Consider the following 18,780-nt stretch of genomic DNA (forward strand, 5'->3'; position numbering starts at 1 on the left):
AAAACCTGGGCCTCAGGGATTTTTTTTTGTTTGTGGTTATTTAGGCCGCCTGTCCTTATGTCTGTATTCTTTCCTTAGGCTGACAACGAGGTCAGATGCCCAAGTCAAGGGTAACGTATTCAGCAAAGCCCTAATTTGTGGCATGTCCTAGTACCTTGATGCTCAGTGTGGTTCGCAGACTAGCAGTGTGTCACCTGGGAGTGGGTTAGAAATGCAGATGCCCAGGCCTGGTTCAAACCTGTTCCCTAGGTGACTTGTCTGTGTGTTGAAGTTTAAGAAGCGCTGCTCTGGCAGGCAGGTGATGGCAAGATTCTGGTGGAGGCCAGACAGGTGAGCAGTACCGGAGCAGTTCCAGTCTCATTGAACACACCTGTGGGCCAGGCACACTATGTGACTTCACCCCATGAAATGTTATCCCCATTTTATGGTTCATCCCCTGTCCGCTGAGGCTCAGAAAAGTTAAGACAATTGTCCAAGGGCTTGAACTTGTCAGCAAAGCCCCCAAACTTCAGAGTCCCGATGGTTGCTGCTTTTCATGGCATCTGGAGACTGTTTTAGAACCAGTGCTCCTCCAAGCCAGAGGCTGAGGGCCCCCTCATTGCACATGTGTATCTAGCTCAGGGCATTGTTTTTCTGGCTTTGAACCTCATTTTTCTGTTATCAAGGGGCAGAAGATGAAGTCTGAAAGATTCCCAGTCCATCGCTGCAGAAATACAGCATTAAAATCCTGGCTTTGAAGACTCAAGAGCAGGGGGCTCCTGTTTGAAGATCCCGCTGAGGCTCTGATGAAAGTGGAAAGAAGTGCACGCAGGTGTATGATTTTGCAGAGCTGTGGGGGTCCCCAAAACTCCTGGAAGCCCATCCGTGGATGTGAGGTTGAAGGATTCCTATTTAAAGGACAGAACCAGGGCTAGGGAGTAGGGGTGCAGCTGATGCAAGATGACTCTGGTCAGTAAAATAAGTAGTGTCCCCTCACAGCCCAACTGGCCTTTGCATTCCATTTTAGAAAAGAGGAGGCCAAAGTGTCCCCCGCTCCAGAAGACAGCCAGTAACTATCACTCCTTAGCCTGCAGGATATTAATAATAAACCATTTGTGTTAGTCCATTTTGTCCATTCTGCTGTAACAGAATACCCGAGACTGGGTAATTTATAGAGAACAGAAATTTATTTCTCACAGTTAGTTCTAGAGGCTGGGAGTTCAAGATCAAGGTGCCAGCAGGTTGGGTGTCTGCTGAGGGCTGTCCTTTTCTTGCAACAGGGCACCTTGGTGCTGCATCCTCTGGAGGGGAGGAACGCTGTGCCCTCATGTGGTAGAGGGTGAAAGGGCAAAATGGGGACGAACTCCCTCTGCCAGGCCCTGTTATAAGGGCACCGGTCCCACTCGGGAGGGCAGAGCCCCGAGAACTCAATCACCTCCCAGTACGGCTGCATTGAGGATTAAGTTTCCAATGCATGACTTTTGGGGGACACATTCAGACCATATCACCATGCCTAAAAATTCTAGCTCCATTTGATCCATGTGCTCAAGTGAGCATGTTTTTATTTTATTTATTTATTTATTTTTTGAGATAGTCTCGCTCTGTCACCGGGGCTAGAGTGCCGTGGCGTCAGCCTAGCTCACAGCAACCTCAAACTCCCGGGCTCAAGCGATCCTTCTGCTTCAGCCTCCCAAGTAGCTGGGACTACAAGCATGCGCTACCACGGCCAGCAAGTTTTTTCTATTTTTGGTAGAGAAGAGGTCTCGCTGTTGCTCAGGCTGGTCTCAAACTCCTGAGCTCAAGTGATCCTCCTGCCTTGGCCTCCCAGAGTGCTGAGATTACAGGCGTGAGCCACTGTACCTGGCCACAAACACGTTTTTAAAAGGCAGCATGAACCAAATCTTCATCTGAGGGATTTGGTAAAGTTTTTTTCCAAAAGCAAGAAAAGCCCAGTTTGGTCATTTACCCAGCAGCTGCAGAGCACTTCTACAATACTCGTTCTCCTCAGTACTTGGAAGGGAATTTATGGCAAAGGGGTGGGTGGGGGCAAACTGCTTCCTTTAGGGGGATTCTGAACACCTGCTGCAGAATTAAGTCAGTGTGAAGTCGCAGCTGGAAATAGCTTCCTGAGCACTTCACCCCTGTGGTGCGCTAGGTATAGGCCGTGCTGCTTTTGGCTGGAGACTCTGGGGAAGGAGAAAGGATAAGCCACTGCCATGTTACCTAAAATCGTGTGACCTATAGCGCAGTGCTGTCATTTCATGTGAAAATGTAAGCACAGGTAAGATGTCGCTAGGAAAAAAAATCATGTAAACTCTACAGGAACACGACCTAATGAAGATTAAAATTCTTAGGCTTTTAAAATAAGTGGGGGGGGGGGGGGAATGAGTAAACGCCAGAAACAGACTGTTTCAGGGACCTTTTCTGAGCACAGTGAGCCAGACGATAATCAGATTTATTGGTTGTAGTAAAAGGGTAGGAAGGAAAGTTCTAGCACATGCTATGAGACAACACAGGCAAGGATTAAGAAAATCATGTTTTAATGTTTGGTCCTCAGTCACCTCACTCGACCGCATGACCTCAAGGACACAGTTCCTGGTTGTGGTGAGAGGGATGGCAGCCCAGGCTGCTGAAAGTCTCGTGACCACACCAGGTGGCCTTCCCTTCCTCATAAAGTGCTTGACCAGAGTTGCCGTGGCCGGGAGGGCCGGGCCTGTCCCACAGGGAACTGCAGACAGGAGCTTCTGAGGACGGCCAGCCCCGGATGCTCTGGAGCAGGCCCCAGCCCTGGAAGCTACAGCAGTGTCACCGCCCCCGGGCTGCAGGGACAGCAGAGTTGACCCAGCCAAGAACAGACTGGTAACCTACTGTGCTGAGTGGGCAAACAAACCCTAAACACGAAACCCAGGGGCTGCTGGGCAACCCTGAGTACTTGTGGAGAATGAATCAGAGTCCGGAACCTTCTCTGGGGTGGTATGGCAGCCGTTTCTCCCTCCTCCTCACTGTGCTTCGATGGGGCCGTGGGGAGCCCAGGTGCGGGGCAGGCATCACTGGTCCGTCACTCACTAGCAAGACCCTGCAGAGAACGGTGAGCAGGTAAGTGCACGCCCAGCACACACTGCCCCCAGGCAGGCCCGGTCGCAGTGAGGTGTCTTCCCTGAGGCCTTCTGGACAGTCCTTCACAGCCAGGGGCACTCAGGTGGGTCCTAGGCATGGGACCCAACCCTTCCTGTTATACAAGGTCAGTTTAAGTAGTGTGTGAACATAAATTTTGTCATAATGTCCATTACCGTAACTAGAGGTGTCATTGACTGAAACAAGGCTAGGTTTTGAGGAGCGAGTCCGTCTGAAGACAAGTATAAAGCAAACACTAGAACAGTGGTCTAGAGGAGAGCGGATGCTGAGAGTGGCGTGGCTGCCACAGTGGACGATGCACCGGAATAGCGCCAGCCTTCGTACCAGGGCCTCCCCAGAGAGGCCGAGGGCCTAGGGTTCTTTGACCCCTGGGACAAGAGACAGGTAAGCTGCTCGGGCAGCCTGCCTGCCGGGAGAACAGGAGGGGCCTACCTGCTCGTAATCTTCCACATATTTATACTTCTTCTCCCGATAGTAGTATCTTTTCTTCATGCAGTAGAGGACTATGACATCACACAGCACTGTCGCCTGAATTTAGCACAGGGCGACAAAGAATGAGCCAGGATGCTTTTAGCCCCATTACTCTGTGTGTGCCCCTTCCCACACAGCCTGGAATCTTCCACCGGAAAGGAAAGGCTCCACCATCTTCCCAAGGGGCCTGGTCTTGGGAAGGGAAGGTGGAGGAGGGGTGGGGTCAAGAGAAAGCCTACAGGGTCAAGTCTAGACACAGGTTCAGGGTCCAGGACGCCAACCAGGGTCTCCCCTCACAGAGCTGACTGCTGCTGAGGACGCCCTGGCCCAGCAGGGTGAAGGGAAGGGCCTGCACCACTCACCACCCCCAACAGCGCCAGGCCAGAGCCGATGTTGATCATGGTAGGGATGATGTCAAATTTCCCAGCCTGCAAAGACAGGAGAAAAAGAAAGTAAGTTTCTACAGGGGTAGGGAGAGGCCCCTTGTCCCTGCTGGGTGTGAACAAGGGCTGGCAGCAGGGAGCCAGCAGTGAGCTACCTTTCCAAACACGATGATGTCGAAGCGGATGCCGTATGCTTTGATGAGTGTGCGCTGCTCATTGCCAGCGAAGTCACGGTAGTACTTGGCAAACCTGGGGAGAAGAGGGCGGATTAGAGGGAAATGGCATGGGCTCCTGGGTCCTGGGAGAGGATGTCCCTTGCAGAGCTGGCCCTGGCTAACAGTCTGCTCTACCTGCAGGGCCTCTCTCCTGGCTGATGCGAGCCCACGGGGTGGAGGGACACAGTGAACCATCCCCCCCCGCCCCCCGCCAGCATCGCTGTCCTCTCCTACAAGATGGTTGAAGCCCTACCCTCTTGCTCTGAACGTCCTTTCTGATACGGCTGAGCCACCTGTCTCTCTCAAGGGGACCCTGGTCCCTAACAGTGAGCATGTGGCCAGCCAGTGCTGCAGGTGAGGGACTGAGCCAGCTGAGAAACTCACAGCACCAGCCCTGAGCTTTTTTTTTTTTTTTTAAGAGACAGGGTCTTGTTCTGTCATCCGGCTCACCATAACCTCAAACTCCTGGGTCTGGTAATCCTCCTGCCTCAGCCTCCCAAGCAGTTAGGACTATAGGTGCACACCACCACACCTGGCTAATTTAAAAAAAAATTTCTTGTAGAGACAGGGTCTTGCTATGTTGCCCAGGGAACTCCTGGCCTCAGGTGATCCTCCTACATCAGCCTCCTAAAGTGCTGGGATTACAGGTGTGAACTACCACGCCTGGCCTTTTTTTTTTTTTAAACCATTAATGAATGAATGGATAAACAAAATGTGGTCTCTCCATACAATGGAATATTATTTGGCCATAAAAAGAGATGAAGTACTGACAAATGCTACAACGTGGACGAACCTTGAAAACATGATACTGAGTAAAAGAGGCCACATAGTGTATGATTCCCTTTATATGAAATGCCCAGAATTGGCAAATCCGTAGAGACAGAAAGTACATGGGTGGTTGTTAGTGGCTGGGACGATAGAGGATGATAGCTAAAGGGTACAAGGTTTCTTTTTGAGGTAACAAAAATGTTCTGAAATCAGCTGTTGATAAAGATTGTACTTACCTGTGAATACACTGGAAACTTCTGAAATCTGCACTTGAAATGGATGAATTGTATCAATAAAGCTATTTAAAAACATATATAGCAACTTTGGGAGGCTGAGGCGGGAGGATCACTTGAGGTCAGGAGTTCAAGACCAGCCTGAGTAAGAGCAAGACTCTGTCTCCACAAAAAATAGGAAAATTAGCTGGGCGTGGTGGTGTGTGCTTATAATCCCAGCTACACAGAAAGCTGAGGCAGGAGGATCGCTTGAGGCCAGGAGTTTGAGGTTGCTGTGAGCTCTGATGACGCCACTGCACTCTAGCCCAGCCAACAGAGTGAGACCCTGTCTCAAAAATAGAAAAGGAAAGAAAAAAATAGATATAGCAGCAGATGGTGGGGGGAGAATCACCGAGACATGGTACCATGGCCCGTGTTCTATGGGGATCTAGCAGGACCCTGCGCCTACACCCTAGGCCACGATCTGTCTGGCCCACAACTTCCACGTCACCATCCAGGTCTGGGAGACTCGGTGGGGCCTGATGCTGGCCAAGGTCAGGTGGCTGGGTGCCCTGAGGGCTCCATCAGCTTCTCTCTGTTCTAAGGTCCTGATGCAAGCTTGAGGTTTCCACAGTGGTTTCTATAAGAATTGTGTGACGGCCGAGATGCAGCAACACAGATCTAACTGCTAGGGGAAAATGCCAATGTCTGCCCTACTCTCAGTGAGCCACACGATTCAAAAGGACAGCAGATCCTGCCATTTCGGAAATTTCTTACTCTCCGTGTGTATCTGATGCCGTGCATCACCGCTAGGGGGAGACAAGTGCAACACAATAGAGCTGCTGACCGACTCCCAGGGCCTTGCGGGGCCTGTTTTTCAGAGTGGCCACGTGTGTGAGAAATACAGCAAAGGGCCTGTGGAAATGGATGTGGCTGCAGATTTTGCTGCCTCAAGGAAACGGCCAATGTGACCCTGGCCCAACCCTCTCCTCAGATTACCAGCTGCACAGGGTTGAACAGGGTCCCCTCAGATTCACAGCTACCCGGAACCTGTGAATGTGACCGTATTTAGAAATAGGGTCTTTGCAGATATAATTAGTTAAAATGAGGTCACACTGGAGTAGGGTGGGCCCTAAATCCAGTGACTGACGTCCTTATAGGAAGAGGAGACACACACAGACATGCACAGAGGGACGAGGTTTCACATAACAGAGGCAGAGACTGGAGTGGCGAATCTACAAGCCAAGGGACACCTCAGGCCACTACAAACTGGAAGAGACAAGGAAGGATTCTACCCTAGACCCTGCAGGGTGAGCGTGGCCCTGCTGACAGCTGTATTTTAGATTTCTGGCCCCCAGAACTGTGAGAGGATAAAATCCTGCTGCTTCAAGCCACCCAGTTTGTGGTGCTGGTACAGCAGCCCAGGAAACTGGTACACCAGCATTTTCAGCAAGAGACCAGCAAAGGCCTTTCTTGAGCCCAAAAACCTGTATCCTCTCCCCTCTGGAGATTCTGGGGTAGGCTCAGCCTTCGAGAAGCCAATTCCTGGGCCCCAGAGGCCTTTGGACCAGAGGATCACAGGACCATCTGCTCCTTGAAACAGTGAGTGGAGGTCATGGCGGAGGCTGGCCCTGAACAGCTCAAGCCGCCAGCCTCTCCCGGCTGCTCTGCAAATGATCTCAACACGTTTCTTGGGACAGGGAAGGGCAAGGAAGGCTCTCGGGCTGGGATGCCACTGGGGCAAGATGCTGCTTGGAGCACTTTCCCTGGCACGGCCTTCCCACCTTGGATGGGGTACAGGCAGCCTGCCGTTGGGGTGCTGCCTGAGTGCTGGATGTCCCCACTGGAGAGTGACCAGCCACCAGCACCCCCCACTACACACGAGTGATGGGGCCCAAGCTCATGCCCACCTAAAATTATAGCCAGGAGACACGTTGTGGTCTACGTCCCGGGTGTCGAGGCGGCGGAAGGAGTACTTGGGCAGGCAGAGGGCGGCGGCTCTGTCCAGGTTGCAGTTCCAGTTGACTTGGATGCCCATGATGCCCCCCTGGGAGTGACGCAGGGACAGCAAGACTCTCATCAGCGCCAGCTCTGGCGCGAGACTAGTCCAGTCATTCTGGGACAGCCGGGGCCTGCACCTACCTCGACAGCCATGTCCTGGAAGCTGTGTCCTGCGTTCTCCACTATGTCGCCGAGACGGAATATGGGGCAGAAGGGATCTGTTTTCGCATCATAAATGCACGACTTGAGGTAGGTAGTGGTGATGTTGGGAAGGATATTCCTCCTGAAGTTGGGAGCAAGCAGAAAATCAGAGCGAGGAAAACCTCAGAGAAGAGCCAGAAGTTTCTCCAAGACATGGACGAACTCGCACACCTGGCCGACACTTACTTGCTGAAATTAAATTTGGGATACCAGATGTTGTTCTTAACCAAAAGAGTGAAGTTTTCTGCAGCCCTTAAAAAAGCAGGTCTGAAAAAAATCATAACGTGTTGTTAATAAAAGTACAAATATCTATATAGTCACATACCTATGTAGTATTTTTAAAAAATTATACATATATATCTTACAATGGCATGTAGTTGAGAAGAAGAGGAAGCATCTCTAGCATTTTCTTTCTGCGTAAACACTAGGTCAAGAGAAGAAATTAAGCCAAGCCTTCCAGGTTCTTCCTTTCCTGGAAGGGCAGGGCCTTTGCCCCCAGGCAGAGGAACCTGGGGGGTGGCTAGGGAGGGTCTAGTGTGGAGGCCTCACTGGAAATGACTCAGTGGCAGCTGCTGGGTTTCGGGGTTTGCCTCGCTCTGGTGTTCTCTGGGCAATGAATGTTCAACAGATCTAGTTACAAGTCAGTGCAAAATTAAATTTCACCTACAGGCTGGATCCTGACCTCATCTGAAAACCACGCAAAAAGCGCCCACCTACTGTTGCACCTGCCTTTTCTCAGAAGTGCCACGCCAGCCCCTGGCTGATGACACAAGTTGAATCTCTCCCCAGGGGGCCTCATTTCTTTGGGGGATTTCTACAGGCGAATGCAGCGCTGTAGGGCTGACCCTTCTGCGGGGGATGCCTCCCCTGATCCGGGTGGGATCTTTGAAGCCATAAACAGCATCAGTCGCCTTCCCAGTACTGAGACAGGAGCAAGGCCGATGACAGGGCCACACAGTGAGGACAGCTGACCCTGTCCCTGCTGCTGCCAAGTAAAGGCCTTGATCAAGGCACTTCTCTCAGGGCTGTAAAGTCCCCATTCCTTCAAGAGAGATGGATTATAACAGGGTTTTTCAAACTTTTACCATTTTGTCATTTCCTGTGCTGTAACTGCCCCCTGTACCTTGACATCTGTGTACCTCATATGCAATACTTCAAGATCGACTCATCTTTTTAAAAAAATTGAGATGAAATTCACATAACATAAAATTAACCATTTTAAAGGGAACAGTGCAGAGGCATTTAGTACATTCACAATATTGTGCAACCATCGCCTCTATCTAATTCCAGAACACTTTCATCACCCCAAAGGAAACTGCTACCCACTGGGCACTTACTGCCCATTCCCCCCGCCCCCCAGCCCCTGGCACCCACTAATCCACCTCTGTCTCTGGATTTGCCCGTTCTGGACATTGCATACGAATGGAATCATATACAAGTTGAGTATCCCTTATCCTTAATGCCAGAAGTGTTTTTGATTTTGGAATTTTGCATCCTGCAAATGAGCTGATCAGAGGCAGCCTGGAGCAGAGACTGTGGTGTTGTCCCTTGAGCCCCCGTTCTGGCCATGCTGGATCTTTTTGGTTTAACTGAGTAAACCTCCCCCTGCCTTGCGTGTGTGTGTGTGTGTGTGTGTGTGTGTATGTGTGTGTTAGGTGTATTTGCACAAATGTGCCTAAGGCACTGAGAAATGTTTCCTGTCAGTTATTTGCAACTGACAAAGTCCTTACAAGTGAGTCATCTGCACCCATATCGTGAGTGACAAACACTTGTGGTCCACCGCGCCACTGACGGTGACTGCATTGTGGTTGAGAACCCTTGTCCTAGGGCAGCCTGACTGCACAGACACCAAGAGCACACGGAAAGCCACAACACACAGGCTTAACTCTTCTGCCGCCTCCGCTCAAGGCCAAGACCGGGTATTTCCTTCCCGGAGGCAGGACTCACTTTGGCACGTGTGTGTCGTCCTCCACCGGGCACCAGGCTGCCACCTCACACGTCTTCACAGACCCATCGAAAGGCACGCATCTGCCCGTCGAAACTCCTACAGGGGCAAGGGGGACCCAGGTCCAGGGGGGTCTCTATTCCGCCTTTGTGGGGTAGAAGGTGAGAGCCCCACCATAGCATCCTATGCAGCCAATCTTAAGCTAGTCCGATTCCAAGATTTAGGCAGCATCCAGGAATTGGAATCGGGGGAAGAAGACAGTCACCTGAGTGCCGACTCACGGACAGGGTGATGTCAAGCCACAGAACCAGGCAAGATGTGGGATGGTTTGGGGGGCTCACACAACAGAGGTGAGCATAGAGAGGGTCCTGGGGCCCCAATCTCGACACCAGGCTGACCCAGGGGCATGTGAAGTAATTAGGGGTTTTTCTTTATCCCTGAGATTTCTCTCTGAAAGAAGCCCCACAGGGGAGGTGATCCTGTCGGTGGCCGCCCTCCCCCGGTGGCGGTAAGCTCATACCGTTGCTGTGGGTGCCTGCAGAGCCAGCAGTGCAATTGGCATCTGATCTACAAACAGTGGTCTTATCTGGAATCTGGAAACAGAAGAACAAGTGAAAACAAGCTCCACGTGGCTGGCCCCTCACACAGCCAGACAGGCACAGAGAGAGCGGGTAAGGCCCCGGGAGCCACCTACCTCGGGACAGGTACCCTGGGTCTGGTTCATGGTGATGATCATGTTGGTCATGATGAAGAGGGAGTTTTCCTCCTGCAGGGTGGAGAGAGCACTGTCGTATCACCCTCGGAGTCAAGCAGAGCCCCAAAGTCAGACTCGCTCAGGGTCAGCAGGTGACATTTCTCTCTCTGAGGAGATTCTGTTTTCTCCTCATAGGTAAGAAGGTGCCGAATCATTGATTCAGAGTTTGTGGAAAACAATGTGCTTGGATGAGACTGAAGAACTGTTAATAATGACCTCCTAATATAAGGAATAAAAGAAAAAGATCTTAAAAGATTCTAGTGGGACGCCTGCTTCCCCGCACTGGGCACTGGCATTTTATTTATTTATTAATTTACTCTTTTAGAGACAGGGATCTTGCAACGTGGCCCAGGCTGGTCTTGAACTCCTGGGCTCAAGCAATCCTCCTGCCTCAGCCTCTTGAATAGCTGGTACTACAGGTGCACACCCCTGTGCCTGGGTGGGTGCTGGTATTTTAAAAGGAGACACCTGAAGCTTTCAGCACTTCATACTCCTGGGAAGAAAAGAGTCAGCGATGGGAGCCCCAGGCCTGACAAAGTGGTGGAAGCTCTAGAATAGCTGGCATCTTCCAAAGAAAGGCCTAGAACAAACCATGTTGGGAGACAAGGAAATGGCCACAAAGATGAAGCATGAGAATGTGCATGAGGCCAGAGTCTCTGCTGCCACCTGTCACGTTCCCAGGTGTTCAAATAGACACACACTCCTTGTTTGCTGTTTATAGAAGGCTGCTCCCAAGACTCTCCCAAGACTTGAACAATTTCAGTACGGTTTATTTTTTGTTTCCTATCTCTTATCTACTTCAAATATAGGGGAACTTCAGTCTGGAGATGAGCCAAGTAGATGCTCACAGGCGACTGTGTTCCAGCTACAGAGAAACACAAAGACGTAAGAGCTCATGAACAAAGTCCTGCGGAACTCACACAGCCCCAGCCTGGATCCGCTATGGAAGGTGGAGTTGCTGTGTGTTCCTTTCCACCGAAGGGCAAAAACAGGCCCTGTACCTGTTGCTTGTCCAGTGAACGTGTGGAGCCTCACATTCCTAGAGTGCACCGGCCGAGGCCTCAGCCCCAGAGGGAGCAGCGGTCTCTCTGCTGAGACAGGTGCACGCCCGCAGCACTGCCCACCTCCAGCCAGCTACGAATCCCCTGTTCCAGTTGACTTTTGTGGCTTATTAGCTCTGTCCCCTCTCTGGACACCCCAAAGCCCCTTCTCTGGAGAAGGGAGGGGGGAAAATGGACACACTTGAAGAAAGAGTTTCTTTTTTTCTTTTCTTTTCTTTTTTTTTTTTTGGAGACAGAGTCTCGTTCTATTGCCCAGGCTAGAGTGCTGTGGCATCAGCCTAGCTCACAGCAACCTCAAACTCCTGGGCTCAAGCAATCCTCCTGCCTCAGCCTCCCAAGTAGCTGGGACTACAGGCATGTGCCACCATGCCCGGCTAATTTTTCTCTATATATTTTTAGTTGTCTAGATAATTTCTTTCTATTTTTAATAGAGACGGGGTCTTGCTCTTGCTCAGGCTGGTCTCGAACTCCAGAGCTCAAACGATCCACCTGCCTTGGCTTCCCAGAGTGCTAGGATTACAGGCGTGAGCCACCGCGCCCAGCAGGTAAGAAAGAGTTTCTGAAGTCCCTGCTTTCCTTGACAAGAGTGCTAAGTCAGGAGTTGACAGCTTATCTATATTTGGTAACCCTAGGCGCCCTAGCACATAAGCCATCTGGAGAGGTACGTCAGGGTTTGGCCCTGTGGCATGTAGCTGTTACCAGGGTGAAAGAGCAAATGTTTATTTAATTTGGAGATTTGCAGATTAACAGCCCCGAGACTAGGATGCTGCCTCTGTCAAGCAATTTCCTCTCTTCCCTTTGTTCCTGACGGGATCCTAGGCTGGTATGCCTATTTCCTTCTTGTTTGAGTTTGGGTCTCTAACTGTGGTTAAAGTTTTTACACTATCTGAAAACATTTACCTTGTGGGGTTTAAGACAATAAAGCAAACCCAAAATGTGGAAAGGTGATGATATCTCTACCTCAATTTTTCCCAGGATATAAGAGATTTGCTTTCTCACCTTTCAGGGCTTGAGACACAGAGATGTCCATCTGGAAAGCTTCGTGTATTTTAGCTAGCCACCTAGCTAAAGGAACCATGTGATTTGTTAGTTGTTAAGCCAAAAAGAGATCTGGCTGCCCTGCTTTCTTAGACTAAAACAATCCAGTCTGGGCATCAGCGATGTTAGAACCCTGGCCATGTCAATCATTAATCAAGTGTGCAAAGTCAGCAATGGGAAAGGCGCAAACCAGAGGTGTCAGCATTAGACAGAAGTCATAGTCGAAGACCTACCTGAGGTGGTATCACGTAATCAGCCACATCCCAGATCCGGAATCCAAGTTTAGAAGTGTTGGTCACAGCCACACCTTTGACCTTGGTAGTAACTGAGCTGACCACAGAGTCCATTTCCTGGTAGCCCTTTTCCCACACAAACACCCACCTAGAAAATAAAACAGGCCTCTTAGATTGCCATTTAGGATTCAGTGAATTTGAACTGATGCGAGGGAGCTTCTGGTAGCCAGAGGCTGAAAGTATGATGTTTACTAATTAGGTGACTTTGCAAAAGCTACTTAACTTCTGGGGGCTCTATTTCCACTTTTACAAAATGGGGATAGTAGCGCCTAAACCACAAGGTGGTTTGTGGGAAACAAATGAGATGATGCAGGTAAAGCACTTAGCACAGCGATTGGCACAAAGAAAATGCTCCGTGAATGCTGTCTTTATTATTAGATACTTGAGCACTTTCAGTCCCCTGTGACTGGTGGGAATCATCAGAGAAAATAAAAGTTATGAGAATAGTAGTTACCATTTGAGTGTTTTTAGGTGCCAGGCACTGATCTAAGCTCTTTATATGTATAAACAATTTAATCCTGACCACTTTACAAGGCAGGTATCATTGTTATCATCTGCATTTTACAGAGGAGGAAACAAGACACTGAGAGGGTAAGTGACTTGCCCAAGGTCACACAGTTAGTGAATGGCACAGTCAGGATTTGAACTCAAGCCAGAAGCCTCTGAAGCCTCCTCTTACCCACTATGCTCTGTCTAGAAAAAAGAATCCTACCTTTTAAGGAACTTTTTATAGTAGCTTTTTACTTTTCCCCCAAGGATTTAGGTCACATGTATGCTCTTCTCCTCTGAAGTGAGGATATTACTACCAGTTGGAATAATTAAAAATCTAAAGGCATATTGTAGTTAGGACACCAAAACCCAAACTGGAGCCAGCAGGCTCAGCTCCACCCCTCACTAGACAGGTCTGGCCAAGTTGCTTAACTTCTTTGTGCCTCAGTTTTTCCCATCTATAAGATGGGAATGATAATAGAAATTCACAGGATTCTTGTGAGGTTAAATGAGTTAATGTATGTCAAAAGCTTAGAACAATGTTTATGAGTCATCACTGGTAGGCTGAAATTGGCCAGGAGAGAGTATTTACACCTTGGAAATTGGCCAGAACTCCTCCACCTTGAGCTGTTGTTAAAAAATCTATCAGAGGCCGGGCGCGGTGGCTCACGCCTGTAATCCTAGCACTCTGGGAGGCCGAGGTGGGCGGATCGTTTGAGCTCAGGAGTTCGAGACCAGCCTGAGCAAGAGCGAGACCCCATCTCTACTAAAAATAGAAAGAAATTATATGGACAGCTAAAAATATATATAGAAAAAATTAGCCGGGCATGGTGGTGCATGCCTGTAGTCCCAGCTACTCGGGAGGCTGAGACAGGAGGATCGCTTGAGCTCAGGAGTTTGAGGTTGCTGTGAGCTAGGCTGACGCCACGGCACTCACTCTAGCCTGGGCAACAGAGTGAGACTCTGTCTCAAAAAAAAAAAAAAAAAAAATCTATCAGAGACTATTATTGTTGTTATTTCTAGAATCAAGAAATGCTAGGATCCATTTCTTATAAGTCCTAGATGTTAAGACTTCAGAAATTCACTAGTTTTGGTTACTTATTTGTGGGTTTGTTTGACCTGAGCAGTCCCCAAATTCATTGCCCATCCTAGAGATGGACTTTGCTCCTAACAAGTCCTCTTCTTCAGGGCTTCTAGGAATTCAGCTGCAGTATAATATTCCATTTAATTCCAGTCTGACACACAGAAGCTTAATGCAGGAAAGCCACTATTATTTTTCTGACACTACTGTTACTCTGACACACAGAAGCTTAGGGCAGGAAAGCCCAGGTACTCCCCAAGTACAGTCAGTTTCTTAATTTAGAGTTATATGATTTCACCCCAATCATTATCATGTAATTAACTTTCCTCAATATGTGACTGACTGATAACAGAATTAGATAACTGGGAATTTCATGTTCAGTCTTTTTTTGAGGAAGGATTACTGTAGATCACAAAGGGAGAAGAGACCACAATTTCACCAAGACGAATTGAATCAGGAAGTTCAGAGATGAGGCTGGCCAGGCCCAGTGGCTCACGCCTGTAATCCTAACACTCTACGAGGCCGAGATGGGCGGATTGTTTGAGCTCAGGAGCTCGAGACCAGCCTGAGCAAGAGCAAGAGCTTGTCTCTACTAAAAATAGAAAGAAATTATATGAACAGCTAAAAATATATATAGAAAAGTTATTAGCCAGGCATAGTGGCACATGCCTGTAGTCCCAGGTACTTGGGAGGCTGAGGCAGTTGGATTGCTTGAGCCCAGTAGTTTGAGGTTGCTGTGAGCTAGGCTGACCCCATGGCACTCTAGCCTGGGCAACAGAGTGAGACTCTGTCTCAAAAAAAAAAAAAAAAAAGAGATGAGGCTTTTTTTAAACAAAGGCTTTGGTCAGTTTTGATTATAGCAAGATAAATGAAGGCAAAAGCATATTCTGCTTTAAAAATCTCATGATTGAGGTAGAGAATACGCCATAAGGAGCCCTACAGAGCTGTGCTTCCCAACAGAAATATGCTGCAAGCCACACATGTAATTTAAAAATTTTAGTAGCCATGTTAGAAAGTAAAAAGAAATAGGAAAAATTAATTTTAATGATATATTCTATGTAACCCAATATGTCCAAAATATTTTAACATGTTATCAATAAAAAAATGTACTGATGTCATAGTTTAATCTTTTTGTACTGTCTTTGAAATCTGGTGTGTATTTCACAGTTAAAGCACACCTCAATTTGGAGTAGAAACAGTTAAAGTATTCAATAGCCACATGTGACCAGTGGCTGCCATATGGTACACCCAGTTATACACTGTCTGCAGCCCAGAATTTTACAGGTACCCTAAGGTAGATGTGAACTGATTCTCCCATAAGAAGCAAAAGCCAAGAGCAAAAAGCTGCATGAGAGGTTTTTTTTTTTCTTTCTTTCTTTCTTTTTTTTTTTTTTTTGAGGCAGAGTCTCACTCTGTTGCCCGGGCTAGAGTGCCATGGCATCAGCCTAGCTCACAGCAACCTCAAACTCCTGGGCTCAAGCAATCCTCCTGCCTCAGTCTCCCAAGTAGCTGGGTCTACAGGCATGTGCCACCATGCCCAGCTAATTTTCTGTCCATATAATTTCTTTTTATTTTTAGTAGAGACGGGGTCTCGCTCTTGCTCAGGCTGGTCTCAAACTCCTGAGCTCAAACAATCCGCCCGCCTTGGCCTCCCAGAGTGCTGGGATTACAGGCGTGAGCCACCGCGCCCAGCCTGCATGAGAGCTCTTGACCCTAAATGCTTCAGGTCTAACCAGGGATATGAACCAGCTAGTAGCAGGGCTCAAAATTTAAAGAGTGTATCACAGTCACTGTAGGGTGACCAACTGGTAGGATTGGTACCATGTCAAGCCTCAGACTTAATGACTCCAAATCTGGGTGTGGGCCAGGTGGTTCTGATGTTGAGTCCACACCTGGAAAGCCATCTTCTTGAATACTATCAGTACCTACTGCTGATGCTGATAAATGTTGGGAAACCAAACCTGCCCTATCATGTGAATTCCCCTGGGCAGTGTTAATAAATTCCAAACCCTGCCCCAAGGTAGGAGGGGTCTGTTACTTTTAAACGATCCTTCACATGAGTCTTCCATGATCCTGTAAGTTTGGGATACTAGGTCACTGGTTCCCAAACCTTGCTGAACATCAGAATCATTTGGAGAGTTGGTTATACTCAATAGCAATTGAATCAGAAGGTCTGGAGATGGGAGCGAGCAATCAGAATTTTTTTAAAGATTCCCAAATGGTTCCAATGTGCCAGTTTCCGGACCACTGCCCTAGGCCTTTTAAGAGAAGGAAACAAGCTTGATGAAACATCTGTCAGCCCAACAGCTGTAAACACCATAACACCCCAGGTGGTGTTTAAAGTGGTTCTAGTTGGCAAGGTAATTCCCACCTCCTCTTTCAGGTTGTACTCAACTGTAACTGGTGCTTTCGAATACAATGATGCACTAAGGCCCGAGGGTGGCAGGGCATGTACAGCATAAGGCCACAGCATGGGGAATGACTCGGCTAAGGCAGGCACCATAAAAATCTCCGACAATCCCACAAAACAAAGGAAGTGAGCTCTAAATACTTTTGGAAGTGTGACCTCTCTACCATCTCGGGTTACCACATAGTGCTCAAAGGACCAGAAGCCACAGACCCAGAAGGAACCAAGTGCAAATCCCAAGCCTTCGTTTTGTCAGCAGATCAACAAAATGCGAAGTGAAGGGCGAAGATTGAGACATTGAGGGAAAAGCCCCGACAGTCAAGGGGCATCATGGACCCACTCGCAAGGTTAGACAGGAAAAGCAGGGCTGAAGGTCCAGCCAGACTTTGCCTTTAAAACAGCATCGAAGCAGCCTCCTGCCCCCGGGGCCCCGGCACGGAGGAGCGGGTCCGCCAGTGCTGGAAGCCCAGGAAAGCTGTGTCTCCGGCCTCGGGTCGCCACCCTCGGACTCCACCTGGAGGGCGCCCGTGGGGCTCTGCAGGTGACCAAGCCCGGACGAGCAGGTGCACCGCGGGACCCGAGGACTGCCCGGGTCACCTGCCGCCCCGCGCCGCGGCCCCTCCGCGGGACCCCAGCGCCGGCCGCGCTCACCCGATGACGTAGGCCAGGATGAGCAGCTGCACCGCGCGGTTCATGAGCCCCACTTTACGGCTGCGGATGAGCACGATGCGCGGCGTGTCGTACTCGAACAGGAAGGGCCGCAGCACTTCGCAGCAGCCCGCCATGGCGCCGCCGGCCTCCGCGCTGTGGGTCCCGCTGCCCGAGCCGCCTCCTTGTCCCAGCGCGGAGCCCCGCCCAGGCGGCCGGTCGGCGCGGGGGAGGGCCCGGAAGGGGGCGGCGCGGGCCCTGGGGCCTGGGACGCGGGGAGGAGTGACCTCCTCCTTGAGGATGAATGACCCCCTCAATGATCCCCTCAGGAGGGCTGGGAAGAACAAGGGGCCCTCTGAGGAAGATGGGGCCAGCGAGGAGAGAGTGACCTTCTCGAGAGGGGGCTGAGTTCGGGTTGGGAGTAACGGGTGACCCCCTTAGGGGGCCTGCAGAGGACTAGGGACCTGCCTTCTCAGAGGACTTGAGGTCTGTGGAGAACAGCTACCCCTTAGGAGTGCAGGCTCCAGTGGGGGGAGCTGGGGCAGTGCTGCTTTCTCAATTTCTGGGGGAAAAGCCTCAAATACCGGGTATCTTAGGAACCTTGGGGTATAGCCACATGCCCTGTAAAATGTTCCTCTTGGAATTGAAGCCTGGCCACATTCCTCCTCTAATTCAAATGCTTCCTTAGTTGCAGCCCAGGAAAGGAACACCCACAGTTCCACCTCTTGGAACACAATTTTCTACATGTATATTTGTTCATTCCCTTCAGATATGTTTTCATAGGTGAATTTTGTATTTAGTTTTGAAAGGACGGTGGATCTTGCTTTCTCCCTCCCTCTCCACCTAGCTAACAGGTACCCTGCTGAGCTCTGTTTTCACAACATCTCAAAGGAGCCCAGCAGACGAAAGGAAAGGCCTTTTTTTTTTTTTTTTTTTTTTTTTTTTTACAGTTGCTAGACCTATTGACTAAAACTGCTTTTTAGCATCTGTTTCTATAGCCTGGAGTAGTTCCTGAGAAGCTCCTGAATGACAGCAGGGGGGACAAACTCTGGACGTCAAACCCAGCCCAAAATCATATCTTGAGGCAAGGTTGCAGACAAGCTATCTAACAGCCATTCCTGCTACCTATGGCCAAAACAAAGAAAAGGATGCATCAGTCTCACACATCATGCTGTTATCTGCTTACAGGTAAGAAGAGAAGAAGTGGATACAGCAATTCACAGCACCCTGCTAATTTGACTAGAACCATAGGTCATCTTTCATCCTTTTTTTTACATTTCCAAATAAAAGCTCTGAGTAGCAGGTTTTCTAGGCCAACACACTTTTCCATTTTCTTTCTTGTGTTTGGCCCTTCCCACTCTTGGGAAAGTAAAATAAACTTCATCCTTCTATCCTAATCTTTTTTGTTGTTGTTGTTGTTTTTGAGACAGACTCTTGTAACCTCAAACTCCTGGGCTCAAGCAATCCTCCTGCCTCAGCCTCCTGAGTAGCTGGGACTACAGGTGCACACCACCACGCCTGGCTAATTTTTTCTATTTTTAGTAGAGATGGGGGTCTCCCTCTTTCTCAGGCTGGTCTCAAGCTCCTGACCTCAAGCAATCCTCCCGCCTCAGCCTCCCAGACTGTTAGGATTACAGGCTCTTTGTCGGGAGAAATTTTTTTCAAACCTGCATGCACCAGCTCTACACTAGCTCACCAC

The 18,780-nt window shown here is 49.4% G+C and overlaps 1 protein-coding gene across 2 annotated transcripts; it reads right to left on the reverse strand.

The window, feature by feature from the left end:
* Positions 1 to 2,404: 2,404 nt before the first annotated feature.
* On the reverse strand, positions 2,405 to 17,289 carry P2RX4 (purinergic receptor P2X 4). 2 transcript variants are annotated; one of them, XM_069497580.1, is made up of 13 exons: positions 17,085 to 17,289; positions 12,675 to 12,725; positions 12,397 to 12,544; positions 10,005 to 10,076; positions 9,831 to 9,903; positions 9,313 to 9,409; positions 7,552 to 7,632; positions 7,306 to 7,447; positions 7,074 to 7,210; positions 4,124 to 4,217; positions 3,948 to 4,013; positions 3,547 to 3,642; positions 2,405 to 3,055 (listed from the first exon to the last, which is right to left on the reverse strand). In XM_069497580.1, exons 1-13 carry the CDS (start codon positions 17,216 to 17,218, stop codon positions 3,038 to 3,040), a joined length of 1,209 nt encoding a protein of 402 aa, XP_069353681.1. In that variant the 5' UTR covers positions 17,219 to 17,289; the 3' UTR covers positions 2,405 to 3,037. The 2 variants fall into 2 exon arrangements, with proteins under 2 accessions (XP_069353681.1, XP_069353682.1); XM_069497581.1 differs by lacking the exon at positions 12,675 to 12,725 and having other exon boundaries at positions 17,085 to 17,288.
* Positions 17,290 to 18,780: the final 1,491 nt, after the last annotated feature.

The sequence above is a fragment of the Eulemur rufifrons genome, chromosome 21 (assembly GCF_041146395.1).
Source record: "Eulemur rufifrons isolate Redbay chromosome 21, OSU_ERuf_1, whole genome shotgun sequence".
NCBI lineage: Eukaryota > Metazoa > Chordata > Mammalia > Primates > Lemuridae > Eulemur > Eulemur rufifrons.